At 33.9% G+C, this 24094-nt stretch overlaps 1 protein-coding gene across 2 annotated transcripts in view; it reads right to left on the bottom strand.

The window, feature by feature from the left end:
• The window catches only part of TNKS2 (tankyrase 2), a 63778-nt gene that overhangs the window by 13691 nt on the left and 25993 nt on the right, over positions 1–24094 (bottom strand). The window contains exons 7-20 of one of the 2 annotated variants that reach the window (XM_044665672.1): positions 21775–21841; positions 19905–20091; positions 18391–18512; positions 16518–16609; positions 16363–16441; positions 14496–14667; positions 12294–12373; positions 9520–9665; positions 8941–9106; positions 6960–7179; positions 4529–4638; positions 3841–4029; positions 1861–2137; positions 513–595 (exon numbers count right to left, since the gene is read on the bottom strand). In XM_044665672.1, the coding sequence (XP_044521607.1) occupies positions 513–595; positions 1861–2137; positions 3841–4029; positions 4529–4638; positions 6960–7179; positions 8941–9106; positions 9520–9665; positions 12294–12373; positions 14496–14667; positions 16363–16441; positions 16518–16609; positions 18391–18512; positions 19905–20091; positions 21775–21841 (1990 nt within the window). The remainder of the gene's footprint in view (positions 1–512; positions 596–1860; positions 2138–3840; positions 4030–4528; positions 4639–6959; positions 7180–8940; positions 9107–9519; positions 9666–12293; positions 12374–14495; positions 14668–16362; positions 16442–16517; positions 16610–18390; positions 18513–19904; positions 20092–21774; positions 21842–24094) is intronic. The other variant, XM_044665673.1, reaches the window with a different exon arrangement.

The following is a 24094-nucleotide window of genomic DNA, read 5'->3' as shown; positions in this document are numbered from 1 at the left end:
CTTTAAAAATTAAATTAAAGCTCCATAATTGACGACCCATTCAACTGGTTTTTTTTTAAGCCCATGCATGCCTTTTGGATATAAATATTTGGATATAAATACTAAGTATTGGTTCCAAGGCAGAAGAATGGTAAAGGCTAGGCAACTGGACACAGGGTCACACAGCTAGGAAATTTCTAAGGCCACATTTGAACTCAAGGACCTCCTGTCTCCAGGTCTGGCTCTCTATTCATTGAACCACCTACCTGTTTCTCATTCAATTTTAATATGTGTGAAATAGTATTAAGGAAATAATCTATACTCCAATAGAATGGATGCAAACCTAAAATCAGGGAAATCAGAAATTGTGAGGAATGTTAATGAAATTAAAAGGCCTTTAATGGCAAATGTGCTATTTCTTCCTCAAATTAGATTTAATATTTTCCCCCCGAATGGTTCAAGTGATCAAATCATCTTAAGGGAAAAACATTTCAACACAACACAAAACCTAGCTATAAAATACAGGTACTTACCTGTTCTCTTTCAAATATATCGATTAAATGCTCAAGTCCAAGATTTCTTACAAATTGATTTATGCTAAAATCTATTCCTGGAACTGAAAAAGAAAAAAATACACTAAATTGCATGTAAGAGTCATGTAAAGCAGCAATTTGCAATCTGTATATTTTTTGATTTCATAGAATTTAATTTTATAAGATCAATTCAGGCATTAGAAAAAACATTAAAATTAAGAAAAATACTTATTGTACAACCTATTCTTTTGAATAGATAATTCTGAAAATATGTGAACTACTAAAAAATATCATAACAAGGGGTCTAGTACAGCCTACTCATGACCTGATTAGACTAATTAACAATTACTAAGTGACTTGTAGAAGAAATTCACAATTGTACTAGACTCTTAACAACTGTTCCAATATCCTTCCAATTTTCCTCTAGATTCAGGTGTGCTAGGTAGCCAAATACAATGAGCATAAGTTAAAAAAAAAAAAAAAAAACTTCCCTGGCTTGTTTAGAGAGTGCTAGATTTGTTGTGAGAAGACTGAATGCAATTTTATCTCAGACAATTAACATGCATGATTTTGGATGATGCTTAACCTCTCTCAGCCCCAGTTTCCTCACCTGCAAAGTAGGGATAATAATAGTACTTGCCTTATAGGGTCATTGTGAGGATCAATTGAATTATATGTTAAATGATTTTCAAATCTTAAAGTACTATATAATTGTTAGCTATTATTACTATTAGTTATAGATGTTCTAGTTTCAATGGGTTAAAAATTAATTGGAGGAGGACTGTTCTGTCTTGCTAGCTGAGAGGGCAGGCCAGACATTTTCTTTTTACAAGCTTGGCTTTCTTTAGAGTCAAAATTTCCTGGGGGAAGGGGAAGGTTCAGGAGATTGTGCCATCCATATCCTATAATAATCCACATTATGTTATTTCAAGTAGTTTTATATAGTTTCAAAAATGTCTAACAATATTCAAAATAAAGATAAAACTTTAAAATATATTTAGAACTTGGAGCTCAAAGCATAAAAGTTGGTGCCCTATTTTAAAATGGAGACAACTGTAAGAAAAAACTTTTATGCTTCTATAATAGTGCATGGAAAATGACTATTAGCCAAACTATTTGCCTAACAAGTGTTGCCAACCTTCAGAAAAAGTATTCATACTTAGAAAACATTACTGAAATGATAGTACCTAGTTCATCAATTCTTCGTCACTAGTAATTCCACTCATAATTAAAAGAAAAGCAAGAGAGTTCACTGTTTTGATAACCAAATTAGGTATAATTTCTACCTTTCTAGTTTGATACATTTTTTTCAGCACTCATAAAAATGAAACAAACTTCATTTAAAGACTTTTGCTGAAAACTATCTCACCTTCCTTTTTTTCCAAACCCGAAGCACCCTCTGTTCCACTCGAATTAACAACTGAAGAGAGTTCAGAAAAACTACCAGATAAATTGTCAAGACTACTGGCTGCAGAGAGAGTGGATGGGCTGGAGGGAACTGAAGACAGAGCATCTGATGTATTTCCTGTGCTTCTCAGACCACTGATGACTTGTGGTGGTTTATAGCAACATGGCAAGGCAGAAGGTGGCATGGCTGCGGTCAAAAGAGCACTAACGTCATCGGCCTAGGGATCAAACAGAAAAATTACAGACATGATGAACATTTGTCTCTTAATTTTAAAAATATTAAGTCACTAAAATACACTAAAAAAAAAAGACATTTTCTTTTTTTAAAAAAGGCTAGTCCACAACACTTTAAAAAATTAAGGCAAATAAGTCAATATTCAGGGAAACAAACATGCCCTGGAAAATCAAGATAAATTTGTCAAATGTTCGCCATGAATAAAATCTTCACTTTCTATTATCATTAATGTGTATAGAGAATGGCACACAAAAAAAAGCAAGAAAAGACTGAAAGACTTGATTGTATTGGTATTGCATCAACATAGCCTTTTTAATCTATATACTTAGTTTAAACAAACTGAAAGTCAATACATTTTGAAATGTCTGTCTCCAGAAAGAATGCAATTTTTTTAGATAAAGGAGTATTCTTTTCTAGAGAAAGTCTACTTGTTTGGCCAAATGTCTTCAAATTTGGAAGTATATAATAATTTCAATCAAAAATCCCAACAATATTTGTTTCCTCTTTTAAAATTCAATTTAAATATTATGTTGCCTATGATTACCTCTTTTTGGAGAAAGTGATTAATAGTCTTTTTGTTACTAATGAGGTTATAATAGCTAATTATCTTTCTCCTCTGAGTTTTGATGGCTCAACTAGTCTGTGCCACACAATTTATCATTTAGACAGATAGCAATTTCTGACTTACAAAAATTGGCTATTTTCCAAATATTGCTTATAAGGAAAAATCAGAATCCATTTTCCCCATAGAAGCATTCATAGGTTTTCAATTGCTCGCAGAAATTTATTTAATTCCTAATTTAGAATTATATAATAACAAAACTCATTTAGCTTTCATTATGTCTAGAGGGAAGTGGAGCCCAAGTACCATCAAAATTTTCTAATCCTTCCTCTAAATGGGGAGAAGGAATTCTCCCTATGAAGACAAGAGGAGTATAAGCTAGAGATAAGCCACAGCAACATTCAGGAAAGCAGAACCTCCTGGTGTGTGGACTTTGTTGGAGTAGTTGAGAGTAGGAAAAAGGGCAAATAACATGAACTTTGGTGGCAGTTCCTCTTCTTGGGAAAGATGGCAGAAGCTCCATTACTGGGAAAGAAGGGGACCAGAGAAGAACCAGGAAATTCCTGATGACTGTGGTGTCATGGAAAGGATGGTTAAAGGAAGTTCACCTAGAGAAGCAACAGCTGAGAAGGAAGAGAAATGAGTGGAACTCATTCTGTATGTGTTTTGTCTTGCCTTCACAAATATACTGTAAATCAAGAGCAGGAATCAACCATATTTTCCCTTTTATTTTTAAAAAGAATTTGGCATAGTGCCAGGCACAAAGTAGCTAGCTATTGAGTAAGTACTTACCTGATTGAATATACCAGTATTTATCAATTATTTTTTAATATCCAGAAAATCAGAACTTAATCCTTATAGCTGATACTCTTGATTTAGCCCTTGTCACCATAAGACTACTGAATTAGGAGTTAAGAAGGTCTCTTTCTAAGGCCTTGTTATAAGGCACTGGTTGTGGAAAGTTTTTTAACTTCTGAGTCTCAGCTTTAAAAGAGACAATAATTGTATTACTTCCCTCAGGTTTACTCTCAGAAAAATGCTTTCTAACCCTTAAAGCATTCTGTAAGTATAAGTTATTATCAGAAATCCAGCTGAAGAAAAGAATAAAAGAATCCACAACTTACAGTAACTAAATCCAATGGGGTTTGTCCTTCCTGATTTTTCAATGTAGGGTCAGCTCCATGCGCCAACAACAAGGCACAAAGTTGGGTTCTTCCCTTCTGTGCTGCTTCATGCAAAGGAGTGAAAGCCCATTTATCCGTGGCATTGACACAAGCATTATACTTGATAAGTAATGCTGCTACATCGACATGCTGTAAATGAAAATGTATGTAGCACTTGAGATATCAGTTTTTCCTTTCATACTAGTTTCTCAAGAATTTTTATTTCTTAAATGTAATCTGATAATTTAAAAAGGTATGGATTTTTTTTAACACTTCAATTAAGTAGTCAGTTAGCATCATTATTATATATTTTGGTAACCTGAGAAGCCAGCTAAAAGAATTATGTTACTTTAATCATTTTCTAATTTTGTATAAGGACAACGGTTAAATATAAGAGATATCAGTTGTACCTAATTATTCATACTACACTACTAAAGGTCAATATAATTTGAATTTAAGAAGTAAAGAACTGTGTAAGTCAGTACTCTATTATAGTCTGGTCTCCATGGTCTCTATAGATTCTCTGGGCTACTGCAACAGTGGTTTTTTAAAAAAAGAAAACAACAACATAAAAAATGGAAGAGAGGACGCCAAAGTAGACTTACTTTTACGTTTCCAAAGATTTTTTCAATGTCAAAGGACAACTTACCCCATATGATGCTGCATTATGTAATGGAATAAGACCACCTTTGTCCTGGGCATTCACATCAGCTCCATGTTGCAACAGATATTCTGCAACTTCTAAATTGTTGTAACCCGCTAATATAAAAAAAAAGAGGGAAAAGGTTACATAAAAAAGTCAAATGTAGTAAATTACATGTGAATTTCTAAAACAGACACAAATAAAAATTATGTGTAAAGAGGTTTCATATTCAAAATACCATTCTGCATATTGCCAGAAATTGATGATAGCCAAAAATATTTGAAGAGAAAACTTATTTCATTGGAAAAATACAGTGAGAGCATTAAAAACACATTAGTTGGGGGCAGCTGGGTAGCTCAGTGGAGTGAGAGTCAGGCCTAGAGACAGGAGGTCCTAGGTTCAAACCTGGCCTCAGCCACTTCCCAGCTGTGTGACCCTGGGCAAGTCACTTGACCCCCATTGCCCACCCTTACCACTCTTCCACCTATGAGACAATACACCGAAGTACAAGGGTTTAAAAAAAACAACAAAAAAACACATTAGCTGCATTTTATAGGCAGCCTTCTAAATATCTTTAAACATAGTTTAAATCAATTATTTAGAGATGGAAAGGACTTTAGAAGTCATCTACTCCAACAGTTTCATTTTTATAGAGCAGGAGATAGATCCAGAGATGTTAAGTGATTTGTCTATGGTCATACAGGTCCTCTGACTCCAAATCTATTGTATCATTCTTGGCAAAGCTACAGCGAAAATATAGTAACGTATAAATGCACTAGTAAAGATAGGTAGCTTAAAAAATAGAATATAAAAACTTTAAGTAGATTAATATATCTGCTCTGAGACTTAGGTTTTAACTCCTGCTCTTGATAGGATCATAGGGAGGAAAATATGAATTATCTACTTTCACAAAAATTGATAGCTTTTATCTCCTAGGAGGTCTATTTAAATAGGGCCCCCACAAAATAAGTAAATAAGGAACCATATTTTTTCCTTTGTTGACCTATACACTTTCTACATGAACTCTTGTTATTATGTAACTCCTAGTACCCTTTTCATTTTTTGTCTTTGTAATTGTAGTGTCTCGCACAGAGTAGATATTTAATAAATATTTGGTTGACTGGTTTATGAAAGAAAATAGGTGACTTAAGCAACATCATAATTTAGAAGACTCAAACACCACGACAAATGGAAGGAACTACTGCAGTGTGAAAACAATCTACTCTATTAAACTTCCACTCAAAGATGTATAATATTAACATTGGGTTGACTTATCCAAATATCCTTCCAGACCCTAAGTTTCTGAAGGCCATTTTAGGAGAGTACAAGCTCTAGCAGGTCCTATCAAACTAGAATGGCTTTGAGCATGAGTCTAATGATGGATTGTATTCAATTCAAAGTATAGAGAGGCTCATCAACAGGTTGAATGCAGTGACAAGTTTTTCAACTACAGCAATGGCTCAAACTAGGTTTCTTACTGTTACTTATGTACAAAATTCCATCTCCTCCCCCATATATCTTTGTATAGACTATTCTTGTATCTGAAATGGAACATGTCCTCACATGTGCTTCTCAAAATCCCTTTTTTTCTTCAAAGCTCATCTTAAGGGCTACCTCCTATGAGGCTTTTTCAGGAGCCCATCACGCCTCTCTCTACCAAGTCACCTTAAATTATTTAGTACATATTTATATATTTACTATTGTCTTCCCTAAGCTCTATGAAGGAAGAGATCATTTAATTTTTGCCTTTGTGATCCCAACAGCTGGCATGTAGTAGACACTTAATGAATTCTTGCTGATTGGCTTAAGATCATCTATTAAGTTATAGACTAGTTGAGACCTGAATAAGGATTACCTACACTAGCACATGACCTCTGCCTGTGATGGAGAACTGATGGCACGAGTGCCAAAGATCGCATACAGAGACCTCTCTGTGGGCACGCGCTGGCCCCATCCCCGAATGCTGGCAGTGGACACTTGACCCTCCTTCAGGTGGAGCTCATTCCTAGCTTGGCCAGCTGGAAGCCTAGCCCTGCCTCTGAATGCGGGAGAAGGGGAGGTGTGGGGCTGCACCATCCTGTTGGTGGAGCACAGGGGCAGCCCAGGGCTAGTAGTCTGGTCTCCCCTGACCCCCCCCAGCACAAGGGAGCACTGGAGCCTCCCACGGAGCTCAGCCTGGCTTGGTCAGCCTGCACCCCAGCTCCACCCATAGCTCTGTCCCCAACCAAGGGGTGGGTGAGGCACTGCACTCAGTCAGGGGGTGGGACATGGCATGGGGTTCCAAAAACTTCCAAAAGGTTCGCCATTACTGACCTATGAAGAAAATATATACATAGTACACCTAGATAATTCTAGGACTAAAAGTCTCAGAAAAAATTTTGAATATTCATAAAAAGATCTGTCACCACAATGAATCTGGGAAGTATCATTCACTTACCTGCTAAATGTAATGGAGTCGAATGTCGGCCCTGAGTATCACGACAATTTACGTTATCAGGGGAGGATAACTTCTTTACTCTGGCCAAGCAGCCCTTCTTGGCTGCATCTAGCAAAGCTGCATCTCCCCTAAGTAGATCCTGGATATCTGTATCTCCATCTTTAACAAGGTCCAAAGGAGTATTTCCATCTCGGTTTTTCTTTGTAGGGTCTGCTCCATGCTAAGCACATGAAAAGCAGAAAGGTAGGAAAGCTCTAATTTTGACAGTATAAAAATCATATTATAATGCCAAAGAAAAGTATCTTGTCTTCTGAATATTTAGCTTTAAGGTTGATTTTATTTTTACTATTTAATTAACATGAAAAAATAAGAATGAGAAATCAAATCTATTCTGAAAAGGTTTTGAAGATAGGTAAACATACCCTGCAAACTACTATTCATTGGTCATCAAGAAATATATATGAACTTAATGCTATATTTTGGATGCAAAGTTTAATGCCAGCTACAGCCTAGCTGAGTCCTAAATCAGAGCAAGAGCTACTCTAAAGTAAGAAAATCACAGACCTATGAAGTAGCTAAGTATATACACCTAGACAATTCTAAAGCCTTAGAAAAAATGCTAATCTTGAGAACCGCTAACTGCATATGTGTAAATAAGGTTAAATTATAAGACTATTCAACTCTTAGCTATTCTGAGACTGAAGAAGAAATATGGATGGATTGATTTAGGATGACATACTATATTAGCTTCTTAAAAATCATAGTCAGAGAACTTGCCCCAGAATATATAGTATAAAACACTGGATATGGAGTCTACCTGAGCTTCAGAGTCCATTTGCTCTACTTACTACCACTATGATCTTAAAACAAGTCTCCTATAAAATGAGAAGATTAGAAGGTCCCTAATTGTTCTCTGCTGGCTCTAAATTCTATGAGTACTTCAAAGGATTAACATATACAATGTTATTCTACACTTAATGATTCAAATGAAGTACAATTTTCTTAAAGGATTTTGAAATGGAAAGGTCATTAGATATCATTTAGTCCAATAATGTCCAAAAAACATTTTTTACTATAAACATCATTTGATGAAAGAATATTATCTTATGACTTCACCGAGGTACTAATATTTGTTGATAGAAAAAAATATAACTGGTTATGTGCTCATTGAAATAACCTTAGAGGTCCTCAGGGGGCACCGCAGCTCATAGATTAGGAAACTTTGATTTCGTTCAATTTCCTTTGACAGATGAGGAAAATTAACTTGGTGGTGGTGATAATGGTGTTGGTTAGTAGCAGTAACTTATAGTTCTCTGTTGCTTCAAGGCTTGCAAAACTTTTTTCCCATTAAGAACTCTGTGAGATAGTTAAAATATCATTCCCACTCTATAGATTAAACTGAGTCTGAAAGGATGCCCAAAAGCATACTGTTAGCAAGGAATAAAACAAAGATTTTAACTTGGCTTGGGAAATTTGAATTAGTTTGCCCCTTTACACAGAATAACATAATGAAGTTGATTTTTCTTACTCAGTTTAAATCTATTATCGCTATTGGAAATATTGTAGGTTTATAGGATTATTGAAGGGAAAAGAAGGGGGAAAGGGAATATGCATTTCCACAAAGCCTATTATGTGCCAGGCACTGTTCTAAACACTTTCACAAATGTTCTCTCATTTAATCTACAGACTACTATATTATGTAGGTGCCATTATCCCCATTTTACACTGAGGAAACTAAGGCAATTAATGGCTAAAACTTGCCCAGAATCACATGGCTTTGAAATGCATGAGGTCAAATTTGAACTCAAGTCTTCCTGATTCCTGGCCAGACTATCCACTGAGCCACAGGAACCCTGTGACTCTTGTGGCAGATGAGAAGAAAAGGAGTCCAGAGTAGTTAAGTTATCTTGCCCAAAGTCATAACATATCATTAAACATGGTTCATAAACTACATGCATTATATACAATTGCTTGACTATACCTGTAGAAGTAGTTTACAAATCTCATATTTTCCTTTTGCTGCAGCTTCATGTAAAGGTGTGAATTTCCACAAATCAGCCACATTAACCACTGCTCCATGTTTAACAAGCAATTCTGCAACTTCATAATGTCCATAAGAACATGCATTGTGCAAAGGCACGAGTCCACTGGAAAGAAAAAATTAAACAGTCATTGTAGCAGATAGTTTTCAATGTTCTTTTCCTGAAATGAACTTATGTATAGATAGCAATAAATTTCACAATAACCTTAATTCTATGATTAGTATTAAAACAGTATCAGCTATCAATTCTAATGAAGAAAAAATATTTCTAACATAAAACTGACATAAAGCAGATATAAACCTATCTCACTTTCTTTTAGTATTGCAAAAAACCACAAATAATATGCAGATAAGCCTAAGTGCTAGAAATAGTTGAACTGAAATTTGAATTCTATATTTATAGCAATACCAAGAGGCAAAATTCTTAGAAAGTAAAAGAACCAGACAATTCTCATGAAACAATGTCCATTAAATTAAGGTGATAAAGAGGAAAATCAAGTTGTGCTAAACACTCTTTACCCTTTATCTTTAGCATGCACATCAGCTCCATGCTGTAGCAGGTATTCAACCACAGACACTCTGTTGTATCCTGCTGCAAAATGAAGTGGCGTAGACTGCCGTCCTTCGATGTCTCTACAGTTGACGCTCTGGGCAGTGCACAATTTCTGCAGGATGTTTTGAGAGCATTTGTTAGTAGCAATTTTCCTTGTTGCTTTGCTGATTTGCTAAATATTTACCTAAGTTTCTGATGACTGAAAGGGAAGAGAAATGGGACTATAGGTATATAGAGTATGGGAAGAGATTTTTTTTAATGGGTGGAGAAATCTTGGACATGTTGGCAAAAAAAATTGAAAGGAGGCAGCAAGAAAGGAAAAATTAAAGATTGTTGTTCCCTACTGTTCAGTCTTGCTGTATGACAGAATCAGAAGGGAATGACTACATGATGACATGGACTAGCTAACTCTAAATCCTGATTCTTTTATTTGATTGGAGAAGATGGACATGCCAGTGCTTTTTATGATGAAATGGGTAAAAAGAAAAAAGAAGATGCTATCTCTACTTTCTGGAACAGAGGCCCTGTAACTGGAGTATTCAATACTGCCCAAACATGCAGACTTGTCAAGTGTCCAAAGAACATGAGAACTCCAAATCAAGCCTTCTAAACTAATTCTACAGGGGAAGGACCTAGCAGTTTGTGATTCAGGCAAATACAATGGCCTCCTAGGGGTTCTACCATTGAAATGAAAGACTGAAGATCTGAAGAGGTCCCAGATATAAGGCTGCATGTCACTTGGGAAATGTGAACTAGCTACTCCATTAAGACATCAAAATTTTTCCTGTAGTTAAGAGGCAGTAGAATTTTTCTTTTCTCATTTGCCAAACTATAAAGGTAAGCTGTGTCATTACAAAGCTTCATCCTAAACTTACTTACACTTATGATAAATAAATATTAATACTATGATTAAGAAAAACTAAATGACAGAATTATACCCACATTTGGGCCCATATTTCCTCTAATTCCCAGTTGAGGCAAGGTCAGCAAAGCTACAAATTTCTAAGTATGATTTGTACTATTTTCACTACTAAATTTGTAATACATAAATACGAAATGCCTTTCAAGGATAATAAGTGGTAATGATTTTATGGGCTATTGAGGATATTCTTCCAAAAAAAGTTTGATACTTCAGTGCTCAATATGGTAATCAAGAAGTAATTTTTTTATTGGAATATCCATTGGCTTTGAGCACCTACAAAACTCTTGGTCTTAATTTGGAGATGTTAGTTTTATATTTTGATGAATAATGTATGTGCCTTAAACACCAAAAGATATCCATAGGGAAAAGCTGAAAATTATTATTTGTAGAAAAACTCATAAATATTGAGAATAGTATTCCCAAAGTACCATACCTTTAATTATTGTGTTACTTTGTAATTATAAGATTATGAAGTAATTAAAAAAAAGAAATATTTTTAAACATACATTTTATGCATATAAATACACATAAAAAGCCTAAAAAATCAAATTGAGTTTATAGGAAAGTTCAGAAGCCACAATTAGAAAACTTCTGTTTATATACTGACAGATATAAATTGTTTGTTTAATTAAGTCTACTTTTTTCATTACTGTCATTAGTAGTTATAAGTAAAAAGTACTATTTAAAGAAATTCTCAGATCCAAGTGTAGAAAGTATAAATGGGCTAGAACTTGAATAGTTGGAGGGAGCATACACTTTAAACAGATCCTCTCTCACAGATCCCCTGAAGTCCTGACAAACTAAAACTTGTTCAGAAAAGCTGGATACCATCTCCCATGACAATTAACTAAGAGAACCAGAGGAAATTTAGTCTGAAGAGAAAACTCAGAGGAGCAATGATAGCTGACTTTATTTGATTATATGGAAGTAGGAAGAATGGAAGTTCTAAGAGAGAAAGATTTAGGCTTAGTGTATGGAGAAAAAAAACTTCTCAATAAAAAAAGCTATACCAAAGTGGAGGCCTCAGGAGGTAGTGGGTTTCCCATAAAGAAGGTATTTCTAAATGGAACCACAGTGAAGGATGCTATAGACAGGATACTTACTTAGGTCAGGTTCAGAATGGATTAGTTCAGTGGTTCCCAAACTTTTTTGGCCTACCGCCCCCTTTCCAGAAAAAATATTACTTAGCCCCCTGGAAATTAATTTTTAAAAAATTTTAATAGCAATGAATAGGAAAGATAAATGCACCTGTGGCCATCACTGCCTCCCCTGGATTGCTGCAGCACCCACCAGGGGGCAGTAGCGTCCACTTTGGGAATCACTGGATTAGATAATCTAGGATCATTTCCAACAGATTCTGTAAATATTCTCCTGAGGACTCAACATACTTAAAACCATGCCATTAAATCCTAAATGCCTCTTTAGACAAAACATTCAGTAAAAACCTCCAGTTTGTTACACATTTAATTATTAGTCAAAATCAAAGTGGGAAAGAAGTAGAAAATATAGAATACAATTGGACTCAATTTGTGGGAAATATTTATTAAAAATTTAAAGGTTTGCTTATGTATTCTGATATAAATGTCAGATGAGGGTAAATCTTTTCCTTATATTACTCAAAAACCCTTACTTGTAGGAGAAAGAGATAAGAAACACAGACACATAGTAAGAAGAGAAGAGGACTTAAAAGATCTATTTAAGAATTTTTTTCTATTTTTGAAGTAATATGACTAATCATATTCTCTGGAGGGAAAATCCAGATATTCTGAACCACAAATTTGAAAAATTGGTATCAAGAAAAACAAGTTTATATCTTACTTTTACAGTTTCTACATCTCCAGCCTTTGCAGCTTCCAGCAACTGTCTATCTGCATCTGAATTACTCAATGGGAGCCCCTCTAAAAAAAGAAGAAAAAGTACTTAATTCCTAAGTGAAATATAAGTCTTATGTAAGAGGTACTGATCAGTCTCTCTGCTTGGATCTCTTTTTCTTTTTCTTTTTGCTTTTTTCCTTGTCTTTCTTCCATCATGTAGGGTTATAGGGGACTATGCTAGATGAAAACTTCAACGGTATTATTTTAAATTCCTTTTGGAATTTAGAACAGGTCTATATGCCTGTTATATGTTATATATAATTTGGTTATGTGAGAATAAATGATCATATGCAATTCAAACAACAAATAACCACAGATTACATAGTAAATGGAGGCCTGCTGCATAACTTGGATAGGTTGATATAAATTACCATCAAAAATCATTTGGAATCTCATTAAAAATGAGACTAGTATTCTCAAATATGACTTGACTTCCTTCCTTCCCTATGAACAATACTGCATTACTCCCTACCAGTGAAAAAACAACTACTAAAGTCTTATACATGATATGGTTAAGTTAAATGGGTCATTCTAAGCAGTCTCAGTTTAAAAATCAGTCCAGCCATAATTATGTATTATGCAGCCTTCTCATATTTACTTAGGTATTATGCAAGGGGAGTTAGGTGAAGGATATACCACTGAGTCTTTTGGTACTGATGATGAAAGAGTCAGACATTCAGGTAACTGCATTGTAGGGTCCAAAGTATACAAAGAGCAGGGTGTGACTGAGAAGAACCTGTTCATTATATTTTAACAAGTTGTTTCAAATGAACAATAGGGGTGCAACTAAGATCCTGGCAGAGCTCCTTAACAGTAGTACAGTCAGAAATAGTGCAATTTGTTTCTAAAAGTATAAGAAATTGTACTAAAATAAAGCTATTGCATTTGTTTCTTGTAAGGAGATGCTAAAAATGTGGGGGTAATATTTTTCTGCTCATCAAATCCTCTTAGGAAACCTTTTTGGAAATTCATGGCAGTGAGAAATAATCTTGCCCTACCTGCTTACTTTTCTCAGATATTTTTGGGTGAATAGACAACTGATCTAACTACTTAAGTAACTGTTAATATAAATCTATTTGGTAGCCAAATATTTACTAAGTGGCAAGGCACTATGCTAGGTACTATACTTGTTATATATAAATGTGAGGATATATGAAGGAACCTAAAGACAAATTAGACTCACTGAGGAAAAGCAGCCATAAAGACATACTTTTGGGGTTTGCCTGGGATTTTAGGCAAGGCCAGAATCTCAATAGCAGCTCAAAAGTATTGTCTGGCTATAATCAAAATAAAGACATCTCTTGAAAGCTTCCTTCATAATAATCCTTGAGTTGTTCATTATTTTAATGACCAAAGAAGCTTTTGTATTGTCATGGCCAAATGACCCAGACTCTCTTTTTCCCTGATTCCTGTAAACCCCTAAGTTATTGTCAATATTTCTCAGTTGCTTAGGTTTGTAGAAATGCCTTAGAAAGTGTTATGGATAAAGTCTTTTAATAAACAATATTCTGTGAGAAAGTTACACCTCTTACATGATATAATGCTTATACTCCACTTTCAATAAAAACTTTTCTCTTTGTCATAATAAATGGAAGATCTAGCTATAATCTGTGTGTTGTATGTTTTGCCTGCTCAGTTTATCTCTCCCAGTCATTCAGGCGATTGCTCTTCATCTTTCTATCTTTTTCTTTCTTTCATTATCTTTCACTTGCAAGAAGCTGGCTTCCCTATTAAGCTGACCCTCACATCAAGTCATTCATCACCTATCACCTATCATATAAGCATATACAAGTGATATATAAGAGTAAAGAAAGACCTGCCAGTGTTTAGATTGGGACAATGTTTATCAAAATTGTTAAATTTGTCAAAATTGCTCAGAGTATCCTAATAAGTTTCTAAGATATAGATTCAAAACTGATTATTCAACTAGGCAATCAATTTTAAGAGTACAAACAAAAACAATACAAATTATAATTAGCATTTAAGAAGATCTGATCACTAAATATATTGATTTGATTAGAGAAGAAATGGAAAAAAAATTCGGGAATTGTGTCTTTTATCTACTTCTGCATTAAACAGCTAAAAGACATACAGACTCATTTAGAAGCCTAGACATACTTTTTTTTAATAATAAAATATTTCATACCCTGAAGAAGTTGCTGTACATTTTCATTTCCCATTTGTAAAGCTGTGAAGCCTTGGAGAGATACAATTGAGGGGTCACACCCATAGCTCAAGAGAAGTCGGCATGTCTGCAAATGACCACAGTGTGCAGCTCTATGAAGAGAAGTCTGACCAAGATTATCTAAAGCATTAACCTTAAAAAAGCAGAAAAGATTCCATTGAGATTGTAGAGTGACATTAAAAGTCAAGAAACAGAAGTTAATTAATTCACAATTAATCCTGGATTGCTTAATTATGAAGCAGTCTTCTAAAACTTTTAGTCACAATAGTTTTTTTGTTTTTTTTTTAATCAATCTAAAATAAGATTTCATCAATGTACAAATGTTAACTATAAATATAGAAACAGCTCTCTATTTAGCATTAAGGTATTTCTTTAACAAAAATATTTTAAACTTTGTATTGGCTTATTCCAGTGGTCCTATTTAATTACGTAAAGTAACATTATTAACAATATATGATTTGTATTTTGGGGGGGAAAGTGAGAATGACTATGTAAAAGTAATAAATAATTAAGGCTCATAAAGGAGCTGAGGTCACTAGGATATTCTGAACTACTTCAAGGAATAGGTGGTCAATTGGCTATTGGTCAGAACAATCACTTTTCAATGATCTTCAAATAGAACTACAACATGGGTTGTTTTTATTTCCACTGGAAAATTAAAAGGAAATAGATAAATTAATGTTTCTGTGAACTGCAAGCCTAATCCATGGCAATTATCACAATCAATCTTTTAAATAATATTCAATATCAAAATTCCATTAAATCATTCCCTGATGAAAACTTGAATAGGCTACCCTTTCATTCTCTTTACCTCCAATTTTAAACTTCATGTATTTTGATATTTTAAAAAGCACCAAATTTGGCCACAGTAAGTCAATTACTTTAAAAGTGACTACAAAAATATAGGACAAAATCAAATAAATATACCTTTATTTAGTCAATTATAGCAGAAGAGATCTAGATTAGATATTAGTACTTTCTCAAAATAATTTGTAGTCCTTTGGAAGGCATGCCAGAGAAGAACACAGCATTTACTTCTCTGGGAATATTTTACTGGGGTTGGCAGATTTTGGGGGGAAGATTTTAATATATTCTTGATTGGAACAAAAGGGAACCTAGATGGTGGTATATTATCCCTTCTAATGTAAGATAATGATGTATGAATGGTACACTGTAATTTATCTTTAACTGATTATTATTTTAAAAGGTTATTAGGACTTAATTATTTTGGGTCTTAAAAAGACAATGATATAGCCATTTGAATAGCACTTTTCCATCAAAACAATGTTTCCTACAAATGGATAGCTAATCTATAATTACTGATATTATTTCTACTGTAACCACCTTTGTATTTTCTCATGTAATTTAGTCCTCCATATCTCCCCTCTTAGACTAATATAATAGCCATCTTACTGTCTCCTTGATTCTTGGTTGTCTTCCTCTTGGACTTTTCTTCATGATATTTTCTGAACAATCCTCTTATGAAGCAGTATGAGATAGTGAAAAAAAATGTTGGAATTGGAGCCAGGAGAGACTATGTCAAAATCCAACTCTCTGGCCTTTAACTAGCTTCTTTCAAGGCTCAGCTTAGATGCCACCTCCTCTATTGGGCCATGTTTAATGCTCCTTATCTGAATTCTCCTTCCACCCCTAAAATTACTTTATACTAATTTATCTGTGCATATGTTGTGTGCTTCCAGTGCAAATGTAAACTCTTCAGAGGCATAGCCTATGTTTGTCTTGTATCTTTAGCACCAAGCATAGTGCCTTATCTTTGGAAGGTGTCTTAATAAATATTTCTAAAAGTCAATTTTATTGAAAGAGATACCTTTGCTTCGTGTTTCACCACTACTTCAACAACATCATTATGAGCTTTTTCAGATGCCACGTGCAGAGGAGTCAAGAATCTTTAGAGGAAAAAAAAAGTCAGTGAATGCATTTACCAGGAAACCCCATTCAACTTATTTTTGAAAAAAGACTCACTCTTTTGTTTTTTCATTGATGTTTGCTCCTTTTCTTAGTAACAATTCACAGACTTGTTTTCTCTTGGGATATGGAGATGCGGCAGCACAGTGCTAAATAATTTAAATTTCAACATAATCAAGGACCACAATTAACAACACCATTAATTAAAATATGTATTTTTAATCAATGCTAAAGGAGTTCCTTAAAAATTATACTTGGCTGACTATTCTAGTCTGTTTTTACTATTTCCTTCATATCTAGGAAGAATTCTTGTGACAGATTACCAAAACATGTGCACATGTGGGTATAGCTAAAGTAAGGAGTGTGATCACCACTCTTTTTCAGATTCTTATAACATATTGGATATAAAAAGAAGACAAAAGGAACAAAAATCTTTTACCAAAGTTTGGGAAAACTTATATGCTAAGGTATCATAACTGCTTTTACAGGGGTAAGTTTTGAAGTACTTATATTCCTGGCTCTCTCTAACAGTGGTTACAGACTAGGAAACTTAGAACAGGTGCCTGGCTAGTCATATCCTACATAGTGCTAGAAATAGCCTGTCCTTTGCAGTTTGAAGCCAGAAAGAAAGAAGGGGGATATGTGAGTGTAGGTTTTCTATCGGTTAAAATTTTTTGCTGTTATAAAGCCCCACATTTTTGTAAAGGGAAACTTAAAGTCTGTTTATCAAACTGAACTCTAACCTGAAATAGGTAGTACTCACATTGGTCTACTATCTTAGAAATAAATGATTTTCATGAAATCTTAATGTAAGTCAATGGCTAGCTCCAATTCATAACAAAAAGGTACCAAAAAACCCTTTATGACTAATTTAAAGTACATTCTTATAAGACATGGCCATGAGAGGAAATTTCTAACAAAATGACAATATAGTGAACAAACATAAATTAAAACCTAATGTTAATCCCAAAGAGATAATAAGGAAAAAGACATGTACAAAAATATTTATAGCCATGCTCTTTGTGGTGGCAAAAAACTGGAAAATGAGAGAATGTCCTTTGATTGGGGAATGGCTGAACAAATTGTGGTATCTGTTGGTGATGGAATACTATTGTGCTCAAAGGAATAAAGAACTGGAGGAATTCCATGTGAACTGGAATGACCTCCAGGAACTGATGCAGAGTGAAAGGAGCAGATCCAGGAGAACATTGTACACAGAGACTGATACATTGTGGGACAATCGAACATAATGGACTTCTCTACTAGCAGCAATGCAAGGATCCAGAGCAAGGCTGAGGGACTTATAAGAAAGAAAACTAGCTACATTCAGAGGAAGAACTGTGGGAGAAGAAATGCAGAAGAAAAACAACTGCTTGAAACATGGGCTGATGGGGATATTAATGGGGATGTAAACACAAAACGACAACTCTAGTCCAACTATCAATAATATGGAATTAGGTCTTGATCAATGATACATGTAAAACCCAGTGGAATTGCGCGTCGGCTAAGGGGGTTAAGGGGATTTAGGGGAGAGGGAAAGAACATGAAATATGTAAATATGGGAAAATATTCAAAATAAAAACTTAAAAAACAATAAACAAACAAATAAATAAACTGATGTTAAATGTATAAAGGTCCAAAGGTTGGATCTGAAGCCAATGAAACCTGTATTGCATTATGGTTGCTTTAGTATTTTAAATCACTATTCTCAAAAATCTTTTCTTGGGGCTTAGTGGATAGACAACCAGGCAGACCTGGGTTCAAATCTGGATACAGACATTTTCCAGCTGTGTGATATTGGGCAAATCATTTAATCTCAATTACCTCACCCTTACTGCTTTTCTGTCTTGGAACTAATACTCAGTATCGATATTACAAAGGAAAGTAAGAGCTAAAAATAAGTAAATAATTTTAAAAACTGAATTGTTACCAATGCTGTTTCATGAGTTTGAGGATGCTTAAAATTCACTATCTCCAGAGAGAGATGTTTTTTGATTCGAGCAACATCAGCTTCTCTTGCAGCCTGCAGCAATGAATGGCCTTTGAATTCATCTAGAAGAAAACCATGTGAATTTGAAAGAAAATTATGAAACTGATTGCTTTTTTCTTAGTGAAAGTAGATACTTATTACTTTCTTTAAAATTATTTCCTATGGCATAACAAACACCTGGAAGGAGGCTTGAAGAATATCTCAAGTCAATGAAAACAGAAAACTAATAATTGTTTCATGAATACTTTTTTTTTTTTTAAATCAGGGGCCAATTTAGTCCCAACTCTTTGGGAAATTTTTTGCTTTCTGCAGGCTTGGACAACCTCAAAACATGCTAAATCCAGAGACTCTTGATGAAAACTCTATAAAGCATTTTTGATTGAAGAAAGAAAATACATCAATGATGATTAACATCTTCACCAATAGGTATTCACTTTTAGTATTCATCCATGGGTGAAGAGAGCAAGGCCTACTAGTAGCTGTCAGTTTTGTTAATTCTTACGGAAGCAAAGACAAGGAAGACAAGGAAGGGCTTTGACAAATTGAGTTTTCCTCCAAACCAATGTGAAAGTAGCATTTTCTCAAGGTCCACAATTATTCTATTTAAATATTGTAAAATTTCAGCTTATAAATTTTAATTTGTGAAGTCACTATCTTCTATTATTTCCAGAGCCTTAAGGGATATGTGATCATTCTAAACATACTGATTTATCATTTATACTGCGCTTTAAAACAATAATTTAAAAAAAAACCTAATTGTAGATTGTCATGGTGAGGCTCCCACACAGATGATATCTCTGATTAAAAACTTAGGTAATTAAGATATACTCAAGTGATAAGTAATGAAAAATGAGACTTCAGACCATTTTTAGCTATCATGGAAGTGTTAAATAATAGTATTAAATAAATTCACAGAATGATAAAGATTTTAAGAGTTAGAAGTGACTTTAGAGATCTAGTCTGATTCCCTCATTTTATGGGTGAGGAAACTGAGGCCCAGAAAATTTAAGAGACTTGTCAATGGTCATATATGTATTAAAAAGCAGAGTCAGAATGAAATCTAAGTCCTCTGATTCCAATTTTGTATTCAGAATAAAATAACTCAGAAGTTGTCTTATTTAAGTCAAATTAATGAAATTGTTTTAATTATAAAAATCTCATCAATCTTCAATATATATACATGATTTAGAAGACTCATCTGAAAAGAGAGTTAATATACTTAAATGTTTTCATAAGCTGAGAGGGAGAAGCAGCTTTCCTTCAAAATATTTTAGCTTTTTATTTAAAGAAGATGTTCTCAAGTTTTAACAGTTATTGTTCTGAGGAGGGAAAACAATAGATACCTATAGTAAAAAAAATTCTATATTTTAAAAATATCTTAGGAGTGAACAATTTTAGCAAAACCATAAGCATCCTGGTTTGATGTTCATTAACATTCATCAATATATACTCACAAGCTAATCTTTCTTTTAGCTGAGGAGTAGGAGCCAAATCAATGGCACTTTTATTGTGACAATTTAGCAGAGTTGGATCTGCACCATAACTTAATAGGAGAGAACACACTTCAACCCTATTCTTAGATGCTGCTTCATGTAAAGGTGTGAACTGCCATAAATCCATTGCATTAACACACGCACCATGCTGGAAATAAAGCACATATTTAAAATTTAGTTTTAAACAGAAATTGTAGTTATTAGTACTAAAATTATTTTTACATACACGTAATTAACAATTTAAATGGGCTATGATAAAGAACTTTTAAGTCAATCACTTACTTGGAACTGGAAATATCTTTAACATCTTTTTATGAATATAAGTTCCCATTAGCCCATAAATGCTTACTTAATTCAGAAGATAGCTTACATATGCTATATTTAAAATCAACAAATCTCAGAAGTTGGAAAAGCCCTTAAAAGGTCTGATCCTCTAGTCCTAGCCAAGCAACCTTCCACCTAATATAGGAATCCCATCCACAGAATTCCTAATAAATGGATTCTAACTAACTGGCTTGAAATTCTGCTTGTGTTTGCATAAGATTATTCTGTCATCAGATAGCTATAGTTATAATAAGAAGGTTACTAATATTAAGTGAAATCTGCCTCCTTTTAAATTTCCATTCATTGATGTTTTTGCTTTCAGGAGCAAAAAGATCAAGTCTATTTCCTCTTTAGTATGAGAGCTCTCTAAAGTATTCTGAAGACAGATAATGTCTCTCCTAAGTCTTCTCTTCACTTGAGGCTATATGACCCATAATATCAGTACTTTCAGCCATTCCTCATGACATTATTTGTATGCACTTCGTTTGATAAGGTCTGTTTGTCTGCATGTGAATTAAATATATGTGGCATCTTAAAATATGGCTGAGGAGATGAAGGAAAAGGACTAAAAGAATTAAGTGGAAAGAAGGGACATTTAAGAATCAAGGAAGAGAAGAAGTATGTGAGGCTAGGCTTTTAACCTTCAAATGATGGGAACTATGTTACTCAAATCCATAACCTCTGGCAAAAAGAATTTAGAATTAGAAAAACTAGTGATCATTTAATTCAATTCCTTGATTTTACAGATGAAACTGAAGCCCAGAGAAGTTTTGTAATTTGCCTAAGGCCACAAAGACAGGCAGTAACAGAACCAAGATCTGAATCTAGCTCTTGACTCATCCAATGCTCTACTCATTTTTCTACAGTTGTACATACAGAACAGTTTTAAGTCATGGACTACCTGTAGTTTGCAACAGTCTGGATAATTAAGTGAATAAAAATAAAAGACATTCAAAAATAAACAAAATTATTGATGATTTTTTAAAAATGGGTTAATTTTCTTAATAATTATGGACTTCAATAGGGATTCCCTTCTAAATGTTTTGGTAGTTCTAAAACTTGTGCTTTTGTCACAAACCATACAACATTTAATTTGCTGATCCCATGATGGTAATTTTATCTTTGCATTAAATTATAAAGTCTACGTGTATGTGTATAAAAATTAGAAACCTGAAAATTCACAATATGGTCAGATGTAGATATACTTATCCCAACTATCTTTTAGGAATGAATTTGGGTAGCTCTTCTCTGCCTTATATCAAGTTACCATTTTAAATGTAATCATAAAAAATTTTATAAATTGTGACTACAGGAGAAGCAGTAGAACACAGTAGATGGACCTAAGAGATAGGAAAATCTTGATTTAATTCCTACCTCTGATACAGACTATCTGTGTGACAATGTTAAGTCACTTAACTTTTCAATGACCCAGGCAACTTTTGTAAGATACAGGTGTCTAAACAGAAAATACAAGAAAAAGGTTTGAGAGAGATATGAAGGAACTAACCTTTACCAGAAGTTCTGTTACTTCATAATGACCATAGGAACAGGCATTGTGTAGTGGTACCAGATCTCTAAAATTTGATAGAAATGTCCATCATTAAATATGCCCTCTTTCATACAGTTATATTAACCATACAAGTTTCTACATTACAGTTTATGCATACGTGGAAAATTGCAGAAGCAAGATTACTTTTTAATGACTACAGACATTCAAACCCAACTCATTTGAAAAAGGGTTTACAGTTAAATAAATGTCAAATCTACTTTAACTTAAGCTAAATAGTATAATTAAAAGAATAAACTTCTAAAAAAAATATTTAGAAGCCATTCAGGCTTTTCCTTGATGACCTGAAAAAAATAATTTCCCCTCATGATATGCGTTTCTTTTTACTGCTTAGCTTAAACCATGGCTAATTAGTGGTCCTAATGAGTCTGAATGGCTCCAACTGGTCCCCTCTGCTTGGGCACTGTCTATCTAGCCATAGTGGGAGGCCCTCATACACTGCTTCCTGACATGAATTAATAAATGTTCATACCTATCATTAAAGAGATAAGTTTCAAACACCAGTCTCAACAAATTTATGTGAAATACTGTTAGGAGAAAAAAGATCTGTTATAAGACAGGATAAAGTAGGGATTGTATAACTTGGCTCTAATCTTTCTCTTGTGTTTTATTTTGCACCATTTCCAAGCTAATTCTCTTCTAAGTTATGAAACTCAGTTTTTCAAACATTTTTCTCTCTGAACCTTTGCTTATGCTATGAACCTTATGAGCCTTTAAGGTCAAACTCAAAATTCAACTATATTACTACTATGAGTAGACTTCAGTGACTACTGTTTCATTTGAACTATATAGCACTTCTGCTTACACTACTTACTTGTCACTAAGCATATGCCATCTTATATTAATTATGCCATTTCACTTCTATATCCTAGCTCCTGAACTAGATTATAAGCTCCTTGAGAGATAAACACTTTATTTTATCTCTTCATATATCTACCACACCAAACTCAATGCCTTTCATATAGTAGACAACTTTACATATTAAAAAAACCAATTCTTAATACCTATATTATAAACACTAATAAATAATTTTATGAAACTTCTCATTCATGAAAAGAGATAAAAAAAATAAACTGCAATAAATTTTGATTTCTTTAATGTTGAAATTTCATATTAAAATTTCACATTGAAAAACTAAAAACAGCCTAAAATAAAAATGGGTGAATAGCTAAACTTTATGTTCAATATGATAGAATAGTATAATGTAATTAAGAATGAAGACACAAAATATTATAAAGTGAAGAAAGCTGAACCAGAAGATTAGTATACATATCCTTGTTTATTTGCTTAAAATCAAGCTCATTTATTTATTTATTTTAGAAAATTTTCCCCATGGTTACATGATTCATGTTCTTTCCTTCTCCTTTTCCCAACTCCCCTCCTGTAGCCAATGAGTAATCCCCCTGGGATTTACATGTATCACTGCATATCCTTGTTTAAAACAATTATATCTATCTATATATATCACATTATGTAGAACATACATATACACAAAGTAAGGCTCAGAAGGAGGAAATAATTTAAAAAGCATCATGGATAACTAGATGTTGAGGTTCATTTAAAAAATATAAATAGTACCTTATACCTAGATTGGCCAATATGACAGTAAAGGAAAATAATAAATGTTGGAGGGGTTGTGGCAAAATGGGACACTAATGCATTGCTGGTGGAGTTGTGAATTGATCCAACCATTCTGGAGGGCAATTTGGAATTATGCCCAAGGGCTTTAAAAGACTGCCTGCCCTTTGACCCAGCCATGCCACTGCTGGGTTTGTACCCTAAAAATATAATAAGGAAAAATACATGTACAAAAATATTTATAGCCAAATTCTTTGTGGTGGCAAAAATTAGAAAATGAGGGGGTGTCCCTCGTTTGGGAAATGGCTAAACAAATTGTGGTTTCTGATGGTGATGGAATATTATTGTGCTAATAGGAATAATGAACTAGAGAAAGTTTATGTGAACTGGAAAGACTTCCAAGTTTATGTGAACAGGAAAGACACAGAGCAAAAGAAAGCAGAACTAGGAGAACAATGTACACAGAGACTGATATACTGTGGCACAATTGAATGTAATGAACTTCTCTACTAGCAGGCAAGGGGATGATCCAGGACAATCCAGAGGAACTTATGAGAAAGAACACTATCTACATTCGAAGAAAGAACTGTGGGAACATCAACACAGAAGAAAAACATATAATCAAACACATGGTTCGATGTGATATGATTGGGGATTTGGACTTTAAATGATCACTCTATTG

The sequence above is a fragment of the Gracilinanus agilis genome, chromosome 2 (genome assembly GCF_016433145.1).
Source record: "Gracilinanus agilis isolate LMUSP501 chromosome 2, AgileGrace, whole genome shotgun sequence".
Taxonomy (NCBI): Eukaryota; Metazoa; Chordata; class Mammalia; order Didelphimorphia; family Didelphidae; genus Gracilinanus; species Gracilinanus agilis.
This window is presented reverse-complemented; position numbering and strand designations above follow the sequence as displayed.